Source organism: Ahaetulla prasina, chromosome 3 (assembly GCF_028640845.1).
Source record: "Ahaetulla prasina isolate Xishuangbanna chromosome 3, ASM2864084v1, whole genome shotgun sequence".
Taxonomy (NCBI): domain Eukaryota; kingdom Metazoa; phylum Chordata; class Lepidosauria; order Squamata; family Colubridae; genus Ahaetulla; species Ahaetulla prasina.
Window position 1 is genome coordinate 175645407 of NC_080541.1, and position 21264 is coordinate 175666670.

The window sequence follows — 21264 nt, forward strand, 5'->3', positions numbered from 1 at the left end:
AAACTACCTCATTCTTGTCAGTAAAGAATAAGATTCAGATAGGTGTTGGTGGGGAGCTATCAGTGCAGATTTTTAAATATGTGTGGATAGTACTTTAATGCATCATTTATTCCACATCCACTGCATGGAGAGCTGTAATGATTTCACATCATCTGAAGCCATGGACATTAGAGAGCAAGGAATAGAGCCAACTACCTGACCTTATGAATATTAGGATGATGGTGCAAGGTAATCCATGTAAAAAAGCTTTTCCACAGTTCCCTTGGTTAATTTCTCTGAATGGTTAAGGCATATGATTTTTTGGGAAACTTTACAAGGCTGCTTGAAAACTGATGCCAGCTGTCTTCTCTTAAATGCATTGCCATTCCCCAAGAGGCATTGTATGAGCATGAACACACAAAGTTGTGCACCAGTCTTGTAAAAGTGCTTTCTTAAGCATTTGAAAAAAAAGTGCTTCATCTACAGTGTAAAGGTTCTATCCCCAATGGGAAAATTTAATACATAATTTTTACAAACATTTAAAAATAAATCCATAATCCATTCAGGCTGCTGCACATATTCATGTCTTATTAATGTCTCTTTAGCAGCTCTGGTTTGAGTATTGCAGCTTCAAGAAAACAATTGATAGTAATGACATTATCTGTGATCCTGAGCAGTATGGTATTTACTTCTAACTACTGTCCCATACCAATTTCATCTTTTGGTTGTGGGCTTTGGAAGATTTAGAAAACAAACTTTTCACAATCTGAAGAGGCACAGACTTTCCACTAAGGTACAATTTGTTGTAGCACTCTGGCAACCAAGGCCCGTCATTTGAGTCACTCTGTTTATCATTCTTTAGCATCTGGATGTATGCTATTATGTAGCCTGTCATGAAAGCATCAAACCCAGCCCGGTGAATACTCCCTCGTGAACAATTAGATGGTGCTACGTTATCTGTGACAGGCAAAGAGGTCACTGCAGAATCACTCTGTAACTGGGCTTTTGGCTCTGCTCCTTCCCTTCCTATTGCCTTTTCCTGCTGGAAGTCTTTGAATGGTGAAGAAATGATACTCTCATTGTCTGTGGCAATAGCAGCATTCCCATCAACACTGGCATCAACTGCACTATTGGAAACTAGTTCTTGTTCCACATCCATTGAAGTCTCCCCATTACCAGACACATTTTCTGCATCTGCACTATCTATAATAGGAGCAATCACATTACTAGGGCAAGACTGTTTGGAAGGGGAACCTTTTTCCTTATCCCAAGCCAACTTTACATCATTCATGGGGCTGCTCAGTTCAACTTTTGTTGACTCTAAGTTCTTCCGCCGTTTCCATTTCTGTTTCCTTGTCTTCCGCTTCGCTTCCTTCTGATTCTCATCCTCATTAATAATTAGATCAATATTGTGAGATTGTGTACATTTCAATCCATCTGGGCACCAGCCATAAGCCTGTGAAAGAGAATGAGAACTATTAGGATAGTTTTTTAAGAATTTTGCAAAGATTGGAATCCAGTCAACTTTTCCTAGACAGCAGTACTATGCATAATCACTGATGCTAAACCTCTTCACTTGGATCCCAAGATAGCTCTTTCCCGAATGAAGCAAAAACTCCAGTTTTGTTCTTTTTTAAAGAAATATGGCTTCCTTAACACTGGAAAGGCTGATCTAACAAGATCTTTTATCTGGGATAGCTTGTCCTCATAAGTCTGCATCTAACATTTGAGGCACTAAAACTGTTATTTCCAATTTGGTTTTATAGACAATTTTTAAGATCCTAAAATGTAGATGAAAGACCCAATAAATAATACTTAACCGAAAATGGCTGGCAGATGACAATTTTGTTAGCAATGTCAGTTTGAGCCTGGCTGACATCAGCCACAGAGCAAAACCGGTATTCAACATAGGCATCTATGCTGGCAGGATAGCTGCAGAATTCTATGCTGAGATATGGTTTCTTGGAGTCTTTCAACCTGAAGTTTTCTCGTTTGCTGAAATTCAAGAGCAGTATAATAATAGCAAATGTATGGGGATAATCGGTAATTTTTCAGGATTCGCTTTTCTTTTACACGATCATACAAAAAGTTAAAAGAGAATTGAGAAAATGAGGTATGGTGGGAGAAAAAAATCAATTCAAAACAAATACCGAATTGCCACTGAGATGAAAATAAATACACAAGGGCTGTTGTACAGAAGAATTCAGAAGTACAGAATTGCATTATTTGTCTAGTTTTACAAATGCTATTGCCAGCTAATTGTCACTAGCATTTTTCCTGATGACCCTTGCCTTTAGTTAGTCAAACAAAAGAAAAAGTTCCTATCATTCCTATTTCATTTTCCCATGCTAAGCAAGATTATTCCTGTCTCCTTCTCTCATGTTTTCTAGGACACATGGAGAACACAGAAAGCAGATAGACACGCAATTCCTGCCATATTTTAGTATTTTTCTGAATCGGTAGTCACCAGAGCAGAGAGTGAAAGAAGGTTTTAAATTTCATTTCAGAAGAGTAATAAAGCCATTGGTAATCATAATTAATGGCTAGTTAATCAAACAAAAATCTGTTGTTTTCCCTCCCATATTTTCACAAAAGAAGAAAAACAGTTCTTGAACAGTTAAAAGCACTACATTCAATTTAAATATTTGCCTCAACATATACATAAATGGAATGATCTATAAGGTGCATGAAAACTGACCAATCAGAATAATAAGGATAATTATCTTCTTAACCTTTAGATTACTTGGTCATATGGATATTGGAAGCTTTTTATATATAAATAAAAAGCAGGAGAGGAGCAATGCAACTTCAACATCTGTCAGGATGTTTACAGCATTTATTTGTTAAATGATACATACCATTTCTTATAGGCATACTCTAGATAAGAAGCTACAAAACGTGCCTCAAATTCTGAGGCATATTTTGTGTCATAGATGCCGGCTGGGAACATCTCTGAAAGATCAGCAGTGAAAGTGCCCAGATTGTCAGGTAAGTGGGCATAGAAGCACTGGTAGAGGAAAACTAAATCAATTAGGCCATTGTGCAGAATGATAGGTTTTCTTGCTCGAATTATTTCCAGGAAAAAAGTACGAATTGTCTGACTCCGATTTTCATTTTCCTGTGAGTAAATAAAATGGAAATGTTGTTATTTAGGCATCCCACTATGGAAAGTCCTCTTCTGACAGCCCTTTAGATCTGGATAGACAAATGGGATGCTGGAAGTTATCTCTTCTAGACCTATTATCAAAAGAAAATACAATCTAATCTAAAGTATTGCATAGGCAATGTTTACCATTTGTTAATTACCAACTAAACCATTCATTGAACACACAACTGCATCTTCTAAATATGGCCTTATCAGTAAGAGCTCCAATCTCACAGAAAAATGCTGCTACTGGTAATTTTCCTTGCAATAGCTGAAGTTAATAGATGCAAGTATGCATCTATTATCATATGAGACCTTTTTGTCAAAAAGCTTGAACCTGGATTGGTTTCTGATGTTGAGAATAAACTTTCACCAAATTATGGAACAAAATATTCTGTGAAATCTACTAGGTAAGAAGTCCTAACCCATTTCCCAGTTTCTTTCATATATTTCCATCAGATTTAGCCCTTAAATTAAGGAATTCTTGTACCTTATCATTGCCCCTATGATAGGGAATGCCCTGAGAATACTGCTTGTTGAAGTCAAAGCCATGTTGCACCAGGAATTGGACTGACTGTGGTTCAATTATATAATCATCCATACACAGCAAGGTCAAGTTGTAGATCTGGGAAAGATATGTGTTCTCTGTCTGCAAAATAAAAGCCAATCCAATGAAAAGGAGGACCACAATTACTATTGCATTGGGGGTATGATCTGTCTCATACATACATTTGCATACATTTACAATATATGGCATGTACATATTTATTGTGCAGAGAGAATCTCCAGCACTGATTTCAGCTACAGTAAGCAATCTTAACCGAGAAAGCTGAACACAGAATAAGATATTTGTTAGGTTTCTATGTTTCTGTCTACTATTTCTTTTTTGGATAATTGTCTTAAATTTGGATTCTCTGTCTTTTATGTGAATACAATAATACCTCAAAAATGCAAAAGTTTTATAAACTAATGCTAGTGACACCAGGAATCATATTTAAATTTCTAAGGTTTGCCTTCAATATTTATTCTCCATCAGAGGTAGGATTATCTTATCCTCACAGAAATATCAACAGAGGGCTAGACACAAAACGAGCACCATACCTTGTCAGGAAGGTGTTTAAAACAAGCAACTCCAAGAGACAAAACAGAGCGTGTTTTAGCAGCATTGCAAACCGCTTTATATCGTTCTTCAATGCACCTGTGAGAAACATTAAGCAATTGAATAAGAAGCAAAAACAGAGAATTTAATCTGCAGAGTGCATGAAAATCCCTGAAAATATCATTAGTATTGTTTACATTGGGCTAGATGGACCAATAATCTGATCATTATAAAGCTGCTGCCAATACTCAGTAAGATTTCAAATCTGATGACAGGATCTTGTCATTAACCTGAATACATCTCCTAACTTTAAACAAGACGAAGATCCTCCCCAATTCCAAGAGTACTAGACCCATATAGTGATGCCTATAGCTAACATTGTCTATGTTTTCAGAAGAGCCAATTGCTTAAATTATCAAATCTTAATCATTAATTCCATCCTATAGCTACTGAATGCTTTTATCTAAAAATCTGAAATAAGTATATTCGGTAAGCATTGTGAATAAAATATTTGGTCCAACATTAAAAAATTGATAGTTCAGAATTTGGTATCATCTTGACCATAAAACTTCAGAAGAAAAAGAGTGGTACAGTACTTACTGATTCAGCAAACTCTTCCTTGTTCCAAGCCCACTAAGTTCCTATGGATAAAGATAACACTTTCAGTGTTCAGTAGAAGATGCAAATACATAAAATAATTAGGGATAAATTTTACCTTACTCTCAGAAGTCTGACTGCAATTTCTCTTTTCTCTTGTTCCAAAGCTAAAACCAATAAAGAGCAATTTTACTCACTGTGTCAACAGCAATAAAGCTAGAAGTTTTGATAGCCAAAAGCATGGATGGCCAGAGCTCCTTGAAATTGTCATCCTGGACATCAATGACGGGCACCCTTAAAGAGGCCATTGTAATACAGCTGTTGGGAACAAAACACATATGATCCATTATTTTAATAATCCAGTTATTAACTTTGTTTTGGGGAAACAATGGTGAAAAAGTAAAATAAGCAAAAGGTTACCAACTAGTCAACTTGTGGCTCAACAGACTAATGCAGTCTGTTATTAACACAGCTGCTTGCAATTACTGCAGGTTCTAGTCCCACCAGGCCCAAGGTTGACTCAGCCTTCCATCCTTTATAAGGTAGGTAAAATGAGGACCCAGATTGTTGGGGGCAATAAGTTGACTTTGTATATAAATATACAAATAGGATGAAGACTATTGCTAACATAGTGTAAGCCGCCCTGAGTCTTCGGAGAAGGGCGGGATATAAATGCGAATAAAAAAAAAACTTAAAGAACTGATGCATTTTCTGTATCTACATCCTCTCTTCCATTAAAGCTCAAAAAAGTAAAGTTAACATGTCCGAGTTGCAAGAATCCCACACGACCTGCAGAAGATAGCAGAGATACAGGAAACTTTCTTTGCTGCCATCTACCGGTCCTCCGGATTTGTGCAGTATTGATATGGTAGCGCTAATAAAAAGAGTCATATTGCAATGGCCAATGTCTAAGCGGGAGCAGTCTGCGTTCCGCAGAGCTATCTTCTCTGCGTTCCTGGGTACTAAACTGCGTGGGGAAAACCATATAGGAGAGAAAAATAAAAATAAACAGAATCCCGGAACTCACATTCAACTGTATCAATCGCTGGAAGTTTTCAAATATTTCTATTACTCTTAAAAGCTTAGAACTGGTCTGCCGCTGATATCTTAAACTTCCGGCGCGTTGTGAATTCAGGGGTCCTTCCCGTGCTGATGGCGCATATATGTAGCTGTCTATTTTAAGTGCCTTTCGTTGGATGCTAGCGCAGTTATGTAAGATTACCTAAACAGGAGTCCCATTCAAATTAGCAGAAAAATGAGTATTCCAGCTTCCCTAAACCAGATGCTTTAAAAGTTTTTCGCACGCGATGTTTAACAACTGTGGTGCTTTCTGCAGATTTTTTTTTTTTAATTAAGCCCAACTTCCGAGGCCATCAGAAATTTTCATTTTGCGGCATATTAGGGTAAACGCTATAGCCAGCCCACTTTGCAAGCAGATCCCCCCACAAGCCGAGAATAGATGCAAGTATGCATTTAAAAACTATTTGGCAGCGGGCAAGCCTTTTCAATTCAAACTTTTACCAAAATTGCCAAGTGAGAGGAGAGATTTTCCATTACAGTCTTATCAAGAACTCGGTGTTTTTTTTTTAAAAAATAATCAGCGGTATAAGCATAAAATATGTGAATTACAAAATACAAAGTATCAAGCCAGACAATCACACTATACATAAGCATAAACTGGCATGCTGACATTTGGTTGTTTTTCATCAAATGAACATCGCTAGCTTAACAAGAATTAATTCTTTTCCTAACAGGCTTTAGCTACTAAGATCTTAGTTTTTCAATCAATCACTGTGGAGAAAGAAAAGTGACTTCCACGTAAATAAAACCTGGCGGTATGATTTATAAAAACGATCTGGAAAAAGAGTTAGTCTCTGCTCCTCCCCAATGCTTCCGCCGAGTTAAAACTTCGCGCCTCCAAACCGCAAAATCCGCAGGACAACACAAACTAAGTCTCGGGTCTATTTGCTGCTTGAAATATTAATTGCAGGACAGTTTGCGAAGAACCCCGTCCCCTCTCTCCATTTGAAACACACCTCTGTGTACACGGAATAAGAATTAAGTTAGAAAGTGTGTTGCCTCCAGTTGTGGGAAAGAAACACGTGAGTACGGTAAAATCCTTAAATTGTCCTTTACTTTCACTTCTACCCAAAGAGGGGCATTTATCGATAAAAGAAAAAGTAACCATTGGAGAGCCTAGGCTTTTGTGCTTCCTACAGTAGCACTGTGGTTGGTGGGCGTTGTACATCCCTTTGCTTTTCAATCTGCCGTTTGTGTAGTTCGTGGTTTGTTCTGTTTGCGTGCACGGTCAGCCTGTAGCGTTTCCGTGACGGCTCTGGGGCTACAAAGAGCCGTACAGATGAGAGGGAAAGGGGAAAAAAGAAACCCTGTATGCCTCCTTTGAAAGGACGTCTGTTTTCTAATAATTGTTCCATTTTTGAGCGTGTAAGAACAAAACAATCCTCCTACACGGATGTTGTTGGCACGTGGTGAGAGGAGCCGACGGCTTTGTTAGGCATGGAAGGCTAGAATAGTCTGCATTAATTTAGGTTATTGAAAGGAAATCACACTCTTCGAAAAGTGGGGTTTGATTGCCACAGGGGAAGATTGCTTGGTGTAATTTTATTTTTATATAGGGTTTATATTATATATTTATATATATGTATGTATGTATATAGGTTTATATTTAGGTTTATATATATACCTATATATAGGTATATAGGTTAATATATAGGTTTTTTATTATATATAATATAATATAAACATATACATATACATATCTACATACATATAATATAGGAGGGGGGCAAAGACCTAATCTTTATTTGCACTGTGAAGTCACTGTACAAGCTTTGGAATTTTCACCTCTCTTATGTGAGTTGGTGAGTCTGTGTCAATAATAAAAAAAGATTCCCATTTGTAGCCCTCATTTCTCCTTACAGCATATTTTTTTCAGATTGCCCACATTTGTAATTTGTAATTATCTGTTAGCATACTAAATTTGTTACAATTCCGAGTATATATATAAAGAGTTGCACAAATTGTTACATTTAGATTTGGAAAGACTTTGATTTAATCTAATGATAACATATTTTATGCTCTTCCCTAGTTTGGAAATGAATAAACGCCAAACGTCAAAGTGCAGCAATCTGGGAAAATCCAAAAACCATCAAAGAAAGATGAAAAAAGGACTTGTACTTTGCAAAGGTAATAGAACTACACAAAATTTTTGCTCAAGAAACAGGAGAATAACAAGACTAGTACTGTATTTTTCCACAGTCTCGACTTCTTTTTTGTAATGTGGTAACCAAAACTGGATGTAATATTCCAGGAGTGTGGTCTGGAATACTGCATCCTGTTTGAGATTTTGGAAAAAGTGCAGAGAAGAGCAACTAAGATGATTAAGGGCCTGGAGACAAAAACATGAAGAATGGTTATAGGAATTGGGTATGGCCAGTCTAGAGAAAAGAAGGTCTAGGGGTGACATGACAGTATTTTGAGGGGTTTCCACAAAGAAGAGGAAATCAACTTATTTCCAAAGCACCAAGAAGGCAAGACAAGAAACAATGGATGGAAACTAATCAAGGAGAGAAGCAACCTGGAATTAAGGAGAAACCTCCTAACAGTGAGGACAATTAATCAGTGGAACAGCTTGCCTTCAGAATTTGTGGGTGCTTTATCACTGGAGGTTTTACAAGGAAAGACTGGACAGCCACCTATCTGAAATAGTATAGAATAGAATTTTAGAATTTCTATTCTATTCTGTTCTGTTCTGTTCTGTTCTGTTCTGTTCTGTTCTAGAATCTCTTGCTTGAGAAGGGCCTTGGACTAGAATACCTCCAAGGTCCCTTCAGCTCTATTCTGATTGATTGTATTGAATAAAATATAATTTAAAGTGTAATTATCATCTTGGGGTGGTTACTCCTAACTTAATCTTTTATTTGATTATACATTATAATAAATTGGAGAGTGAAATTGCAAACAATTCAATTCCAGATTGATTGCCCCCTCAACGTAGCCCTAAGAAATGCTGACTTTAAAATGTTAATTTCTCTTTACTACAGAAGTGCCAAGTTCTCAGCCTTTATTTCACACATTCAGTGATGCAGTTGAAATCAGAGACTTCCAGAAGAGACTGCTATCTTGGTACAATAAATGTAAACGAGATCTGCCATGGAGGAAACTGGTATGGAAAAATAAGGAGTAGTTCAGAAATATTTTGTTTTCTTTAAAATAAGGAGATAATTGTTGCATTGGATTTTCATTCTTCCTGTTCCTCTATTGCAGGCTGCAACTGAAACTGATGATGACAAACGAGCATATGCTGGTGAGAGCAATAATTCATCTATTTCATCAAACTATATTAAATGCAAAAAAAATGTCAATTCTCATCAACAAAATGAGTGATTTGATTGGCGTTTGATTATATGTTGATTTGGGTAATATGTTTATATATTATAATTATATAATATGATTATATGATTATATATTATTTTTATTAATAGAGTTGTTAAGGGGCATACCTCTTATCATGCTTCCTTGATCTAGGTATCTTTAATCAACACTCTCTGATTGTTTCTGCTGCTGTTTCCCCTTTGTGCTTGCAGTATGGGTATCGGAGATCATGCTCCAGCAAACCCAAGTGGCTTCAGTGATTAATTACTACAATCGTTGGATGCAGGTGATGCTGAGCTCCTTTCTTTGTGACAAATTCGCATGTACATTAACCAGCATTCTGGGTTTTGAATGATTTGTGCATCTGTTCTGCTTTGCAGAGCCAGTAAATAAACACCTGTTTTTCTTTGTGATGTAGAAATGGCCAACCTTGCAGGATTTAGCTGAAGCTTCATTAGAGGTAAAAATATTTTAAATATGTTTATGAATATGCACACATTTACTAACTGAAAAGGAAATGTATATATATGACCTTATCCTTCTTGGGTTAATTTGAGTTTTTTTTCACATTTCTGTTTGAGAATAGGAAGTAAATGAACTATGGGCAGGCCTTGGCTACTATTCTCGAGGAAAAAGGCTCCAGGAAGGTGCATATAAGGTACTTTAGTTTTGACAATATTAATGAGTTACTGGGTGAACGGGTTGCTGCTTAACTTTGGCAAGAAGATAGTTCTATTTATTTGGCTTATAGTCACTTCGCAAATTGAGACTGGGCAGATAATATAGGATTAAATCCAAGAACAAGCCAACAACAAGGAAAAAATGCAACCCTTGATTCCACTAGAATTGGGTGGCCAATAAATTTAAATAAACAAGAAAATCCAAGGCTAAACATTAGTCATTTTCACATTCCACTCATAAATGGGCTCATCCAACACATTGCCCTAAGTCAGGTCTTCAAGATCCTACATAACTTCAACATGGTTGGGAACATCTTAAATAACTATTAGCCTTCAACAGCATGTCTGAACGTCTTAGAGATGTGTTATTTAATAAACGGATTATTGTGTTGAAAATACTATGGATACAGCACAACCTTCCTGTTAAGAGTATAGCAGACATTCAGTTTATTTCTTTCCCTTTGCTTTGATTGCTTTATTCATTGATCTTTTACAGGTGATGTCACAACTGGCAGGTCATATGCCAAGGACAGCAGAAGAACTGCAGAAGCAGCTGCCAGGAGTAGGGAAGTACACTGCAGGAGCTATTGCATCCATAGCATTTGGCCAGGTAATGATGCCATCATACTGGGTACTTAACCTTGCTTTAGGGTGCATATGGAAGATAGCATTGGGCATCTATGTTTCTGTTTGCAAAAATGATCATTCCCAGCTCTTCAAACATCTTATATCTAATTGCCCTTTTGCAGCTTTAGGCTTCTTCTATTTTGATCCTGTTTATGTGTTTAGAGACAAAAAAAAGGCATCTCCCCTTGCTGGAAGGGCTCAGTGAAAAGATGAAATATTTTCCAGTAGGATGGAGAAAAACCAGTAAAATGTTTTTATTTTTTTGAAAGAATCGCTCTATTCACATAAGTTTTATGATATACATTAGTAATTAGTAATATCGGTGACATCCAATAATTGAAATTCTTTTGAACAATCACAAAATTAAAATAATGCAACAATAAAATGTAATAAGTAGAACAGGAAAGGTCTATCATGCATGTGCATGCACAGACGTAAATATAAATATTTTGATTTTAGCTTGGCTCCTGATGTCTACATGAACTGTAAAATGCCTGGAAGGAAGAACAGATAGTCTTAGCCTAGTATTGAAAATATATCAGTTGCAAACAAGTGTGTTTCCCTGGGGATGGGTTTGCATAACCTGGAGTCCCAACTGAAAGGCCCTGTCCCTTGTAAACAACCTACTTCCTTCATGGAAGGTGGAGGATTTGAACAGACATTTCTAAGATGACCAAGAAAATCTGTACACAGCCTGAATGGTACTGTGGTCATGAGTATGTTTAGAAGACTCATTGAAATCTATCTCAAGCATAAAAATTTTTCTTCAAAATATACAGGTGACAGGAGTGGTAGATGGAAATGTGACTCGAGTTTTGTGTCGTACAAGAGCCATTGGAGCTGACACTGCCAATTCAGCTGCTGCAGATGCACTCTGGTAAGGAATTACTTTCATTCCTACAATGCACTAAGATCTATAAAGCAATAATTCATACAATAGAGAAGGGGTGTCAAACTCGATTTCATTGAGGGCCGTATCAAGATTGTGTTGACCTTGGGGGAAGCGGAGTGGGCATGGCCAGGGGGCGTGGCCAGTTCAATGTCATTCATGTCGGGGGTGCCTGTGGTGGCCCGAGAAAATGAACTCCCGAGCTCCATTTTTGGCTGCAACAGCCTCCTGCAACCCTCTGCCAGCAAAAACTGAGCTCCATTTTAGGTTGCTACAGTTTCCTGCAACCCTCCACCCGCAGCCCTCCCGAGCTCCCTCCTTTCACTGGCAGAGACACCGCAGGTCGGTCCTTCACTCTTTCCAGAGAGACCCCGCAGGCCAGATCTAAGCACCCCGCAGGCTGGATCCAGCCTCCAAGCCTTGAGTTTGACACCCCTGCAATAGAGAATAAAGTACATTGCATGTAAGAAGTCCCTTTGAAGTCAAGAGGACTTAAAGATCTCTGTCCAGTGTAGCTCACTGGGATTGTTGCTGGATGAAATGAAGAGAAATCCCAATTACAACTGCCTTGAATTCCTGAAGAAGAAACAAGTTATAAATAGGGGGGAAAATCCTTTAGGATTGGATTAAACAGTGTGCTGAGGAACGAATAGAAGCTACAAAGAATGATGATAGCATACCTAAAAATAGTGTTTGCATTGATAGCTGAATTTTCAGGATACATAATTTCTATGTTTTTAAAATTTGTCCACAACTATGAAGTGTCAAAATCCTTATTTAAATAGTGAAATGAAAGATTCTTTAAATGATGTGTTTATGCCATCAGATTCTATAGAGGAAGAGTAATTTCTCATTCATGTCTAGATAACTTTTTAAACTTGGACTCAATTCAAATATTTGTTGGCCAGATTTTCCTTTGGCTTACAGTGAGATATATAATTGTTTCTAAACAAAATAGGCTTTTTTCTGTTCTTTATTTAACAGAGGTGTTTATTGGCACATCCTTCCCCATAGCCATTGCCTTGGGCATATCTGAAGTAGGAAGCCAAATAAATCAAGATTTTTATAGTCACAAGATATTGTTGTGGGGGTCATATCTAATATTTTATTCAGGTATTAGGATATTAATATCTTAGTAATAAGTTTTGTCTGTCATGTTAAAATGTTAGACTTTTACAGAATGGAATAAAAAGATAAACAAGATACTTGCTGAGACACTAACATTCATACAGGTTGTCCCAAATTTACAACTGCAGTTGGGACCAGAACTTCTGCCACTAAGACATTACAGTTGTTAAAGGAATTGTGCCCAATTTTATAAAAAAAAAATTGTCATTAACAAATTATATAGTTGTTAAATGAATTTGCCTTCCCTCATTGACTACTTGTTGGAAGCTGGCTGGAAAGGTCACAAATGGTGATCAGGTGACCACAAGTGCAACTGTTGTAAATACATACTAGTTACCCAAATTGCAGTTGCGACTCTGGGGATGCTGTGAATGTCATAATACAACCAGTTGTAAGTCACTTTTTTCAGTGCTGTTGTAACTTCAAACTGTTGTTAAATGAACGGTTGTAAGATGAGGACAAGCCTGTATCAGGTTTTTCTTATAATCCATCTTGAAGTTACTAAAATAAAAGATGTGAAGTTATGTAGGATCATATTAATAATTTAGGTCCAAAGTGCTCTAAAATAGTGAACTAATGTCTGACACCAGGGGAAGGATTTGTAGAGGTTTTACAGATGATGGATAATCATAATACATGTTATTCTTGACTTATGACCACAATTGAGCCCAAAATTTCTGTTGTTTAGCGAAAAAGTTGTTAAGTGTCTTTTGCCCCATTTTGTTACCTTTCTTGTCACCATTTTTAAGTGAATCACTGTGGTTGTTAAGCTGGAACACAATTGTTAAGTGAATCTGGTTTCCCCCTTGACTTTGCTTGTCAAAAGGTCATAAAAAGTGGTCACATGACCCCAGGGATACTGCAACTGTCCTAAATATGAGTCAGTTGCCAAGCATCTGAATTTTGATCACATGACCTTAGGGATCCTGCAATGGTTGTAAGTGTGAAAAAGGGTCCTAAATCACTTTTTTCAGTGCTGCTGTAACCTTGAATGGTCACTAAATGGACTGTTGTAAGTTGAGGACAACCTATACCTGCAAAGACTTAGCAATGACAACAATGAATAGAATAGAAAACAGATTACAATGTCATATTTGACACATTCAATGCATGCTATAAATGATGGAGATCAAGCCTACAGGAGATCAACCCTGACTGCTCTTTAGAAGGCCAGGTCCTGAAGATGAAACTGAAATACTTTGGCCACCTAATGAGAAGGAAAGAGTCACTGGAGAAGAGCCTAATGCTGGGAAAGATTGAGGGCAAAAGAAGAGTGAGATGACAGAGAATGAGGTGGCTGGATGGAGTCACTGAAGCAAGTGATGTGAGCTTAAATGAACTCCAGAGAATGGTAGAGGACAGGAAAGCCTGAAGGAACGTTGCCCATGGGACGCAATGGGTCGGACAGAACTAACAACAATAAATGATGGCATACATCCTGAAGAAAGAAATTTGGTGGTGTTTTTTTATTTGAGGACGTTGAGGGGAAATCTTGGTTGTAATAGGATTTTGGTAAACTTAAGATTCTGTATACATAACAAAATGCAGTATATAATGTTCTCAGCTTGAAGAGAAACTAAACGTAATTTTTAATGTGGTACTTGTTACTTCACACTTATTTAGTTTCTACTTCATGAAAAACCATTAATTTAATTGTTACCTCAGCCATTCCACAGAGTGCAGGGTTGTCTCACGTTATGCCAAATTGTATGCAGTGAGATTTGTGGAATAGCGGGAGATCTTTTGAACAAATGAACCTTATCTTTTTCTAACTTGAATTCCTCCCCTACAATATATAGCATTAATGAATAACAACGCTATTTTTCTTAGGGCTTTAGCCCACACTCTGGTTGACCAGACCCATCCAGGTGACTTTAATCAAGCAATGATGGAGTTAGGTGCAACTGTGTGTACTCCCAAGACCCCGTTGTGCATGGAATGTCCAGTGAAACAGCACTGCAGAGCTCTCCATCAAGTAAGGATACCCTGTTTGTTTGAATGCTCCACTCAGATCTGCAAGAATTATATGAGGGAGGCTTTGTTCTTTGTGGGGTGTGGTGCACTGGCTTTGTATCTTAAACTAAAACGCTATATACACATACATGTGTGGAGTAGATGAAGATTCCAGGAAGACAGACGATAGGATCACATATGAATCTTGAGGCTGAGAGGGACTATGGCCTTCCCCTGTAGACTGGGAATTTGGGGAGTTGTCTTAATATGCTTGAACAGCATCATGTTGCTTTAGTATGATTAAGGTTGTAGCCTTATTATTAGGCTAACAGTGCAAGCCTATCCAAACACACTCAAAAATAAATCTAAGATCTTGAAGAGTGACTTATTTCTGAATATATATGCATGTTAGCCTAATAATGTTGTCCTAGTGAGGCTTTGTTATATTTGTATTTATCAGAATGTAAATTATTTTTCACAATCTCTTCCACATAGCAATTCTACTACAACTCTTTTTTTTTTAAGTGTTGACTGCCTTCCCCAATCTGGACATACTCTAGTTGCTTGGAATTCAACTCCCAGAATTCTCAGTAATGGCTATCATCATTTTAGCCATTGTCTATCCACTGCAGGATGAAGGCATCTTCCGCATGTTTCCAAACAATACGGTCCTGAGCTTTCTTTTGTCAATTGGGCCCGCAATACTTGCAGATGTTGTAGATCCAACTTGTTTTAGGTCTCTTTTATGGATGCTTTTTATCAAGTGGGATCCATTCCATGGCAGCCTTGGTCCAATTGCCATCAGTTCTTCTTGCCAAGTGACAGCCCATTTCCATTTCAATTCTTTTGCTCTCTTGATGATATTGTATACTTTCGTTTGTTCTCTAATCTACATGTAGCTCTTTCTGTCTTGTCTTGTAATGCCAAGCATGTATCTTTCCATGGCTCTTTGTGCCACTCATAGCCATTCTATCGATTGTGAAATTAAGTGTCCATCTTTCCCCTGGAAGTTCTAAAAATTGAAATTTGCACCTTTAGAGAGTGCATGAGCTTTATTATTTATTTACTACAAAAAATTGTACGAGAAAGGCTGCTGTATAACAAACCTTGCAGTCCAGTTTTTCACTTGGCTTAATCTTTACTTGGAATCATAATTAACTGAACCCTAAAATTGACAGGCCTTCCTGTCCTTCCAGTCATGTCTCTCCCTGTTGTTACCTTCACCCTCTTCCTACACCAGTACAAAAACCCTTTATCCTTTGCAGGTGGAAAAGGATCGGTTAAATTCCACCAAGAGACCGTTAGGAAAAACTGCTTCTAAAAGCCTCCCTGTGTTAGATATGGAGGAATGTGGTAAGTGCTAATAAATAATTTATATTACCAGGATGATTGTTTACACTGAGAATGAGAATTAAGGTTTTACAAAAGCGAGGAAGACTCTCAGAACTTCATTCCCGACTAACCTCTTTCCACAGACATTGCTTCATTGTCCCAGTGATGCATAAGGAAGGACAGAATTGTGATCGTGCTCTCAAATCAGCTGGTTTATCCCTCAAGAGAAATTGTATTTTTGTCTTCGTATTACCTTCATTATTAAGGCTTTAACAACGTCCTTGTGTAGTAAAAAATGTTGGAGATGTGAGATGGAATTGGGGACTTATGAACATATGTGGTATAAATGTGATAAGGTTAAAAAGTTTTGGCAACAATTGGAGAAAATGATATTTGAAATGATGGGGAAAGTAATAATATTGAGAGTGGAAACTATATTATTGTTGGTAATTAAGGAAATAGAATTAACAAAATATGAAAAAGAATTGATTAGAATTATGATTATAATAGGTAGAATTATAATAGCTAGATATTGGAAATTAGATGTGATTTTTAGAATAGAAGAGTGGAATTTTGAAATGTGGAAATTAGCCTTAAATGATAAAATGACATGTGATATTAAAATTAGAAGTGGTGTGTATAAAGAAAATATTTTCTGGAAGACTTGGAAACCATTCGTGGATTATGCGCTTGGAAAATTGGATGCTTCGGTACCTGTACCTCGAGAACGTGGATTTTGGCAATCATGAGGATATATCCGAAGACCCAAATCTTCCTTTTTTTTTGTATAGCACAAGGGTGTAATAATGTATTTTCTTTTTGTTTGTTGGAAAAAAGTAATAAAAAATTTAAAAAAAAACAAAAAACAACAACGTCCTTGTGGGAAAAAGTGGATTGAACGTGTGATGTGCTTCCAAACTGCCTACTCGTTTGGAAAGTTTGCATCTTTAAACTGAGGTGGTCTTTGCTGCAGGGGACATTCAACTTTCATTTTTGAATGTAATCATAGGATCTGGAGGTCATGGCAAATGGATTAAAAATAACATCTTTGTGTAATGCTTATTTTATACTTGTTAATATTGCTATTTTAAATGTTGTATTCTGTTCTATTATGTTTATTAATATAGGCTTTCTTGGGAAGGAAGGGTGGGAGGTTGCTTGAACTTTGTCACTATGGGATGGGCAGAGTCAGAGGAACTGTGATTCTTCTTGCCAAGCCAAGCCTTCCTGTCCTAGATGTCCATGAAAAGAGATTATAATGAAGGACTACTCCTGCTACTGTCAGCATTTCAGAGTTTGGCTGATCGCCTGCTGCTTCCTTCTCATTATTAGCTGCTGTCTCAGGGAGCTGTTCCCTCTGCCTGCCTTCCTCAGTACCATGGGAGCCCAGCCTTGGTGTCACTAATTTCCCAAGAAAGATTACCAAGAAGCAGCCCAGAATAGAACACACAGCCACATGCGTGCTACAGAGGAGATGCAGTGATGGGAATCCAGAGTACTTTCTTGTGAGGAGGGCCAGCTCAGGTAACCAGCTGAAGAAGAAATCAAGGAAGGCTAAGCATTGTCAACTAATGTTACATCTCCAGCTCTAGTTCTGTAGCAGTTATAGAAATTTGGATCTTGTCATGAAGTGTCTTTTTGTCTTGTTTTTTTAAAGAAATTACTAGGAAGGATTGTTTCTCTGAAGGTTTTTAGAGGCTTTTCTTAGGCTAAAGAAGCCAATTTTATCTTGGTAACTTTGAATAAGAAACTACAAATATGTGAGCATCTGTAGGCCTGAACCAAGAGCCAATTTATTTGTATGTCCATTCCAGGTACTGTCCAGTGGTGTGGGCCCAAGCGTCTTTTGATTAATGACATGTTTTTCCATTCTCATTGAGAAAACATTTGAATAATAAAGTTTATTGAATTCCTTTATCTATGTGAGAGAAATATTGTTCTTTAACAGAGAATACTCATTCCTTACATAATTACTGTAAAAATAACATTTTAGCTGAAAGCATTTCAATAGCTTTTTTTTTTTTGAAGCAGAGAGTTCAAATTCACACATGTAACCATTGTGTTATCTTAAATTGTACTGATTAGACATTTTCTTGTAGGTCTGCTAGCTGGATTGTGGGAGTTTCCTAGCATCCTCCTTGAACAAGGGCAGGAAAAGCAACAGAAAGTGATTCTGGCAGATCACCTCCTAGCCTCGCTTGGCAATGACTTGGCAGTGAGGCAACTACAGTATGTCGGAGAGGTAAATTGGATCCCAGATAGGAATTGGTAATGCTTTTATAATCAGCCATTGTTAGCCAGTCTTCCAACAAGTTTCTCCCATGTTTTTGTTGTGTCTTGGATCTTCAGCCCAGTTCACTTTGGGGTAGCATTAGCATTAGAAGTTCTATTGCTATTTACAATTATAGTAAAGTTTTAGAGTAGAGTAGATACAAGGAACCAAGATGAATGTACTACATTTGGAAAATGGTTGTTGAATATTGAAATTAGCCAAGGTTACAAATAGATAGCTACATAGCAATGAAATTAGTTCCCCAAAAATGTGGGCAGCAAAATTTATCAGTTTATTGTCTTACTAAGACTTTTAAAACTTTGCAAGGTTACAAAAATATTGATCTTAATTTCAATTTTAGCCTTATCCAAATTGTTATAAAGTATGGTTCAATGCAGCAGAATTTTTCCCCCCGTATCTTTGCTCCTAAATCTAGATATCATGTCCCTGTAGCTCCTTGTCTCAAAGCAGGGAAGAGTAAAGGTTAGAAAAGAAAACTCCAAGGATTCCTCTCCTTGGGGCATTTAGTTTCCATCTCTACCATACCACTCTTCCTTCTGCCCATCATAATATTGAGTTACAGGATCCATCCACATATCCACCACTCAGGTTCTCCATATCTTCTCCCACATCCGTCAAACATATCTGATCTATTTTTTGAATGTGGACAAAGATGAGGAAAATTGGAATAGGAATGTGGAACTGCCAGCACCCCGATGGGTGACCAAAACAGAATTTCAGATCTCAGCCATCTCCACAGCTATGAAAAAGGTACTGAAAACCTGAGATTTAAACACTTTCATAGTGGATTTTTTTGCAATTCTCTAAAATGTTGTATGTGAGGAATGTAGGTAAATGTGTTAGATTTGTATTTTGCCATTCCTGTAGGAATACATTACAATTTATGTAGAATCAGTTGTCCATTTTCTTCTATCCCAACCTCCTCCTTGAGATACCGATTGGCCCAGAGACATCCAGTGAGATTTATGGCAGAGGATAGACTTAAAAATTGCAATTGTTTCATTTCACATGAATACCATTTGCTTCATTGTTCAGACAATGTGCTTCCAAGAAATGTTGATAGAAGACTTCAATGCACAGAAACAGAAGCCATCCTGTCTCCCTACCTCTCTGTGGAATTAGAACCAATTCTATGCAGACACTCAAGCCTGTCAGTGTAATAATTTGGGGCCACATTGATGTCCCCATCATATCCCAGAACTGATGTTCTGCAGTAGAGTTGATAAGTTCATGTGTAGCTATGTTAAGATTTCTAATCATCAATACATTTGCAAACATAATATATCAATATATTCATGCACAATCACTGCTATATATAATAAGACTGAAAAGGATATGGGACTAAGAGCAAGTTCTGTTCTCCATCTATAAAATGGAATTAGATGTACAGGGTTCCTGAGAACAGAACTTGCTCTTAGTCCCATATCCTTTTCAGTCTTACTATATATAGCAGTGATGGTTAACCTTGCAGTTTCTACCCCCATCGAGTCCTAGCTTTCTCCTGCCTTCCTGCCTTCTCTGATCTTTGCAGTTTCTACCCCCATCGTGTCCTAGTTTTCTCCTGCATTCTTGCCATGGAGAAGCACCTGCAGAGGGTAGAACCTGCGGAGATCAGGAAACACTGCATGGCAGAGACCCGAAGACTAGCTAGCCAACGGGAGGTGCACGCATGTGTGGTGGGGCGATGGCTAGCGTGCCCGCAGAAAAGGCTCTGCATGCCACCTGTGGCATGCATGCCATATGTTCGCCATCACGGATATATAGGCTGAACATTGCCCCATACTATCCACATTAAAAATGGCCCTAGAATTATTTGAGTATATAATTTCTGTGTTCTTTTTCAGGTCTTCAAAGTTTATGAAAAATGGAGCTGTAGAATCAACGATGCCCAAGTGAGTTTTATCTTTTGATAGAACCAAGCAGATTTTGCTCATGCCTTGTTTAGCTTCCTATTCTTATTCTCTTGCCTCTTTTTAAAGTAAGTCTCAAAATTGGTCAGTGAATTGACTTGTGGCTGGCCAAGGTACTAATCACAGTAGTGCTTACTGTGGAGAGGATGAAATAGGTGGCTGTTTGCAGGGTCTTCTCTGTTAAATCTCTTACTTGTGTATCATTGTACAGATTGTGAAGAAGAAGAAACGGGACTCTCGCAGGACCAGCCAATTAAAGCTTGAAGAACAGAGTAGTTCTTCCAAGAAGCAGCTTTCTTTGCATTCATTTTTTAGAGCTGGTCTCAATAACTGACGGCAAGTTCAGACACAGTATAGAAAAAACATGAAGAGGGTATATCTTTGCACTCCCAGTTTTCTGGTACAGTATTTTGAAATCTGGGTCAATCATTTTTTTGAAGGGCTTTTGAATAGGGTCCTCTAGGGCAGGGGTCTGCACACTTGGCTCTTTTAAGACTTGTGGACTTCAAAGCTGGCTGAGGAACTCCGGGAGTTGAATTTACAAGTCTTAAAAGAGCCAAATTTGCAGACCCCTGCTCTAGGGACATATGTCTACCCAGTATGGCTAATGTGAGATACAGAAGCATAGTGCTATGATGTTGTCATTTGATTTCCTACTAATTTGCTAAATGTCTTATTAAATAAGCATTGCTCTTAACCTTGCATGCCCAACCACAATTTTGTGCCAAAGGAAACTACCAACTAGCAGATATTTTGGGATATGGCTCATTGAAAGAATGTGGCAAAGCAGGATAGGATTATTTTTTAAAACCAGTTTCTTTTGGGAACAGGTACCTGAATGATCATTGTTTGCCTACACGCTGCTTTGTTCTGCATGCCATTTTCCTGTATGATCAACTATTTTAATGCTTGAAATGTCTTGTTTTATAACTGTGGCTTCGCTAATAAAACCTTAATCATTGTTTATTTAAAAAAAACTTGTGAGCTTCCATTTTTAGCTGTTTTCTCAAAACTTATTAAATTTATGAGAATGAGGTTGAAAAGTGAACTGATCCCCCTGATTCTTCACTCAAAATACAGTGTACGGAGTTATAATCTATTCTGTATTTTAAGGTGATTTGTTTCACTTGTTCTAACAAGGAGAAACATGACTCTGCTATCCAAGGCAATATATTCAAGAACCTCCAACAAATATTTGGACAAGAAATAGGTATGGTAGATATCTGTGGGCTAGAAA

At 37.5% G+C, this 21264-nt stretch overlaps 2 protein-coding genes across 7 annotated transcripts; one reads left to right on the forward strand and one right to left on the reverse strand.

Annotated features, from left to right (window-relative positions):
- Nucleotides 1–469: 469 nt before the first annotated feature.
- On the reverse strand, nt 470–5982 carry TOE1 (target of EGR1, exonuclease). 4 transcript variants are annotated; one of them, XM_058178553.1, is made up of 8 exons: nt 5848–5982; nt 5018–5138; nt 4824–4864; nt 4226–4322; nt 3615–3773; nt 2838–3097; nt 1800–1974; nt 470–1435 (listed from the first exon to the last, which is right to left on the reverse strand). In XM_058178553.1, the coding sequence occupies exons 2-8, from the start codon at nt 5126–5128 to the stop codon at nt 671–673; spliced, it is 1608 nt and encodes a 535-aa protein (XP_058034536.1). In that variant the 5' UTR covers nt 5129–5138; nt 5848–5982; the 3' UTR covers nt 470–670. The 4 variants fall into 4 exon arrangements, with proteins under 4 accessions (XP_058034536.1, XP_058034539.1, XP_058034537.1 ...); XM_058178556.1 differs by lacking the exon at nt 5848–5982 and adding an exon at nt 5245–5489; XM_058178554.1 differs by lacking the exon at nt 5848–5982 and adding an exon at nt 5241–5489.
- Nucleotides 5983–6079: 97 nt separating this feature from the next.
- MUTYH (mutY DNA glycosylase) lies at nt 6080–20993 on the forward strand. 3 transcript variants are annotated; one of them, XR_009154634.1, is made up of 16 exons: nt 6080–6922; nt 7930–8027; nt 8885–9006; nt 9108–9147; nt 9428–9501; nt 9634–9675; nt 9802–9873; nt 10392–10505; nt 11302–11399; nt 14370–14514; nt 15758–15845; nt 17157–17348; nt 17924–18066; nt 18770–18867; nt 19962–20009; nt 20239–20326. XR_009154634.1 is itself a non-coding variant. In XM_058178558.1 (16 exons), the coding sequence occupies exons 2-16, from the start codon at nt 7937–7939 to the stop codon at nt 20359–20361; spliced, it is 1554 nt and encodes a 517-aa protein (XP_058034541.1). In that variant the 5' UTR covers nt 6080–6931; nt 7930–7936; the 3' UTR covers nt 20362–20993. The 3 variants fall into 3 exon arrangements, 2 of the variants coding, with proteins under 2 accessions (XP_058034541.1, XP_058034540.1); XM_058178558.1 differs by having other exon boundaries at nt 6080–6931; nt 18706–18867; nt 20239–20993; XM_058178557.1 differs by having other exon boundaries at nt 18706–18867; nt 20239–20993.
- Nucleotides 20994–21264: the final 271 nt, after the last annotated feature.

Coding starts and splice junctions, on each gene's coding strand:
- TOE1 (XM_058178552.1), bottom strand. CDS start 5,158: ATGTGTTTTGTTCCCAACAGCTGTATTACAATGGCCTCTTTAAGGGTG. Junction 4,323..4,823: donor AGGAAGAGTTTGCTGAATCA/GTAAGTACTGTA, acceptor TGTTTCTCACAG/GTGCATTGAAGAACGATATA. Junction 1,975..2,837: donor GAGTATGCCTATAAGAAATG/GTATGTATCATT, acceptor CTTGAATTTCAG/CAAACGAGAAAACTTCAGGT.
- MUTYH (XM_058178558.1), top strand. CDS start 7,937: ATGAATAAACGCCAAACGTCAAAGTGCAGCAATCTGGGAAAATCCAAA. Junction 9,676..9,801: donor TAGCTGAAGCTTCATTAGAG/GTAAAAATATTT, acceptor GTTTGAGAATAG/GAAGTAAATGAACTATGGGC. Junction 14,515..15,757: donor ACTGCAGAGCTCTCCATCAA/GTAAGGATACCC, acceptor TATCCTTTGCAG/GTGGAAAAGGATCGGTTAAA.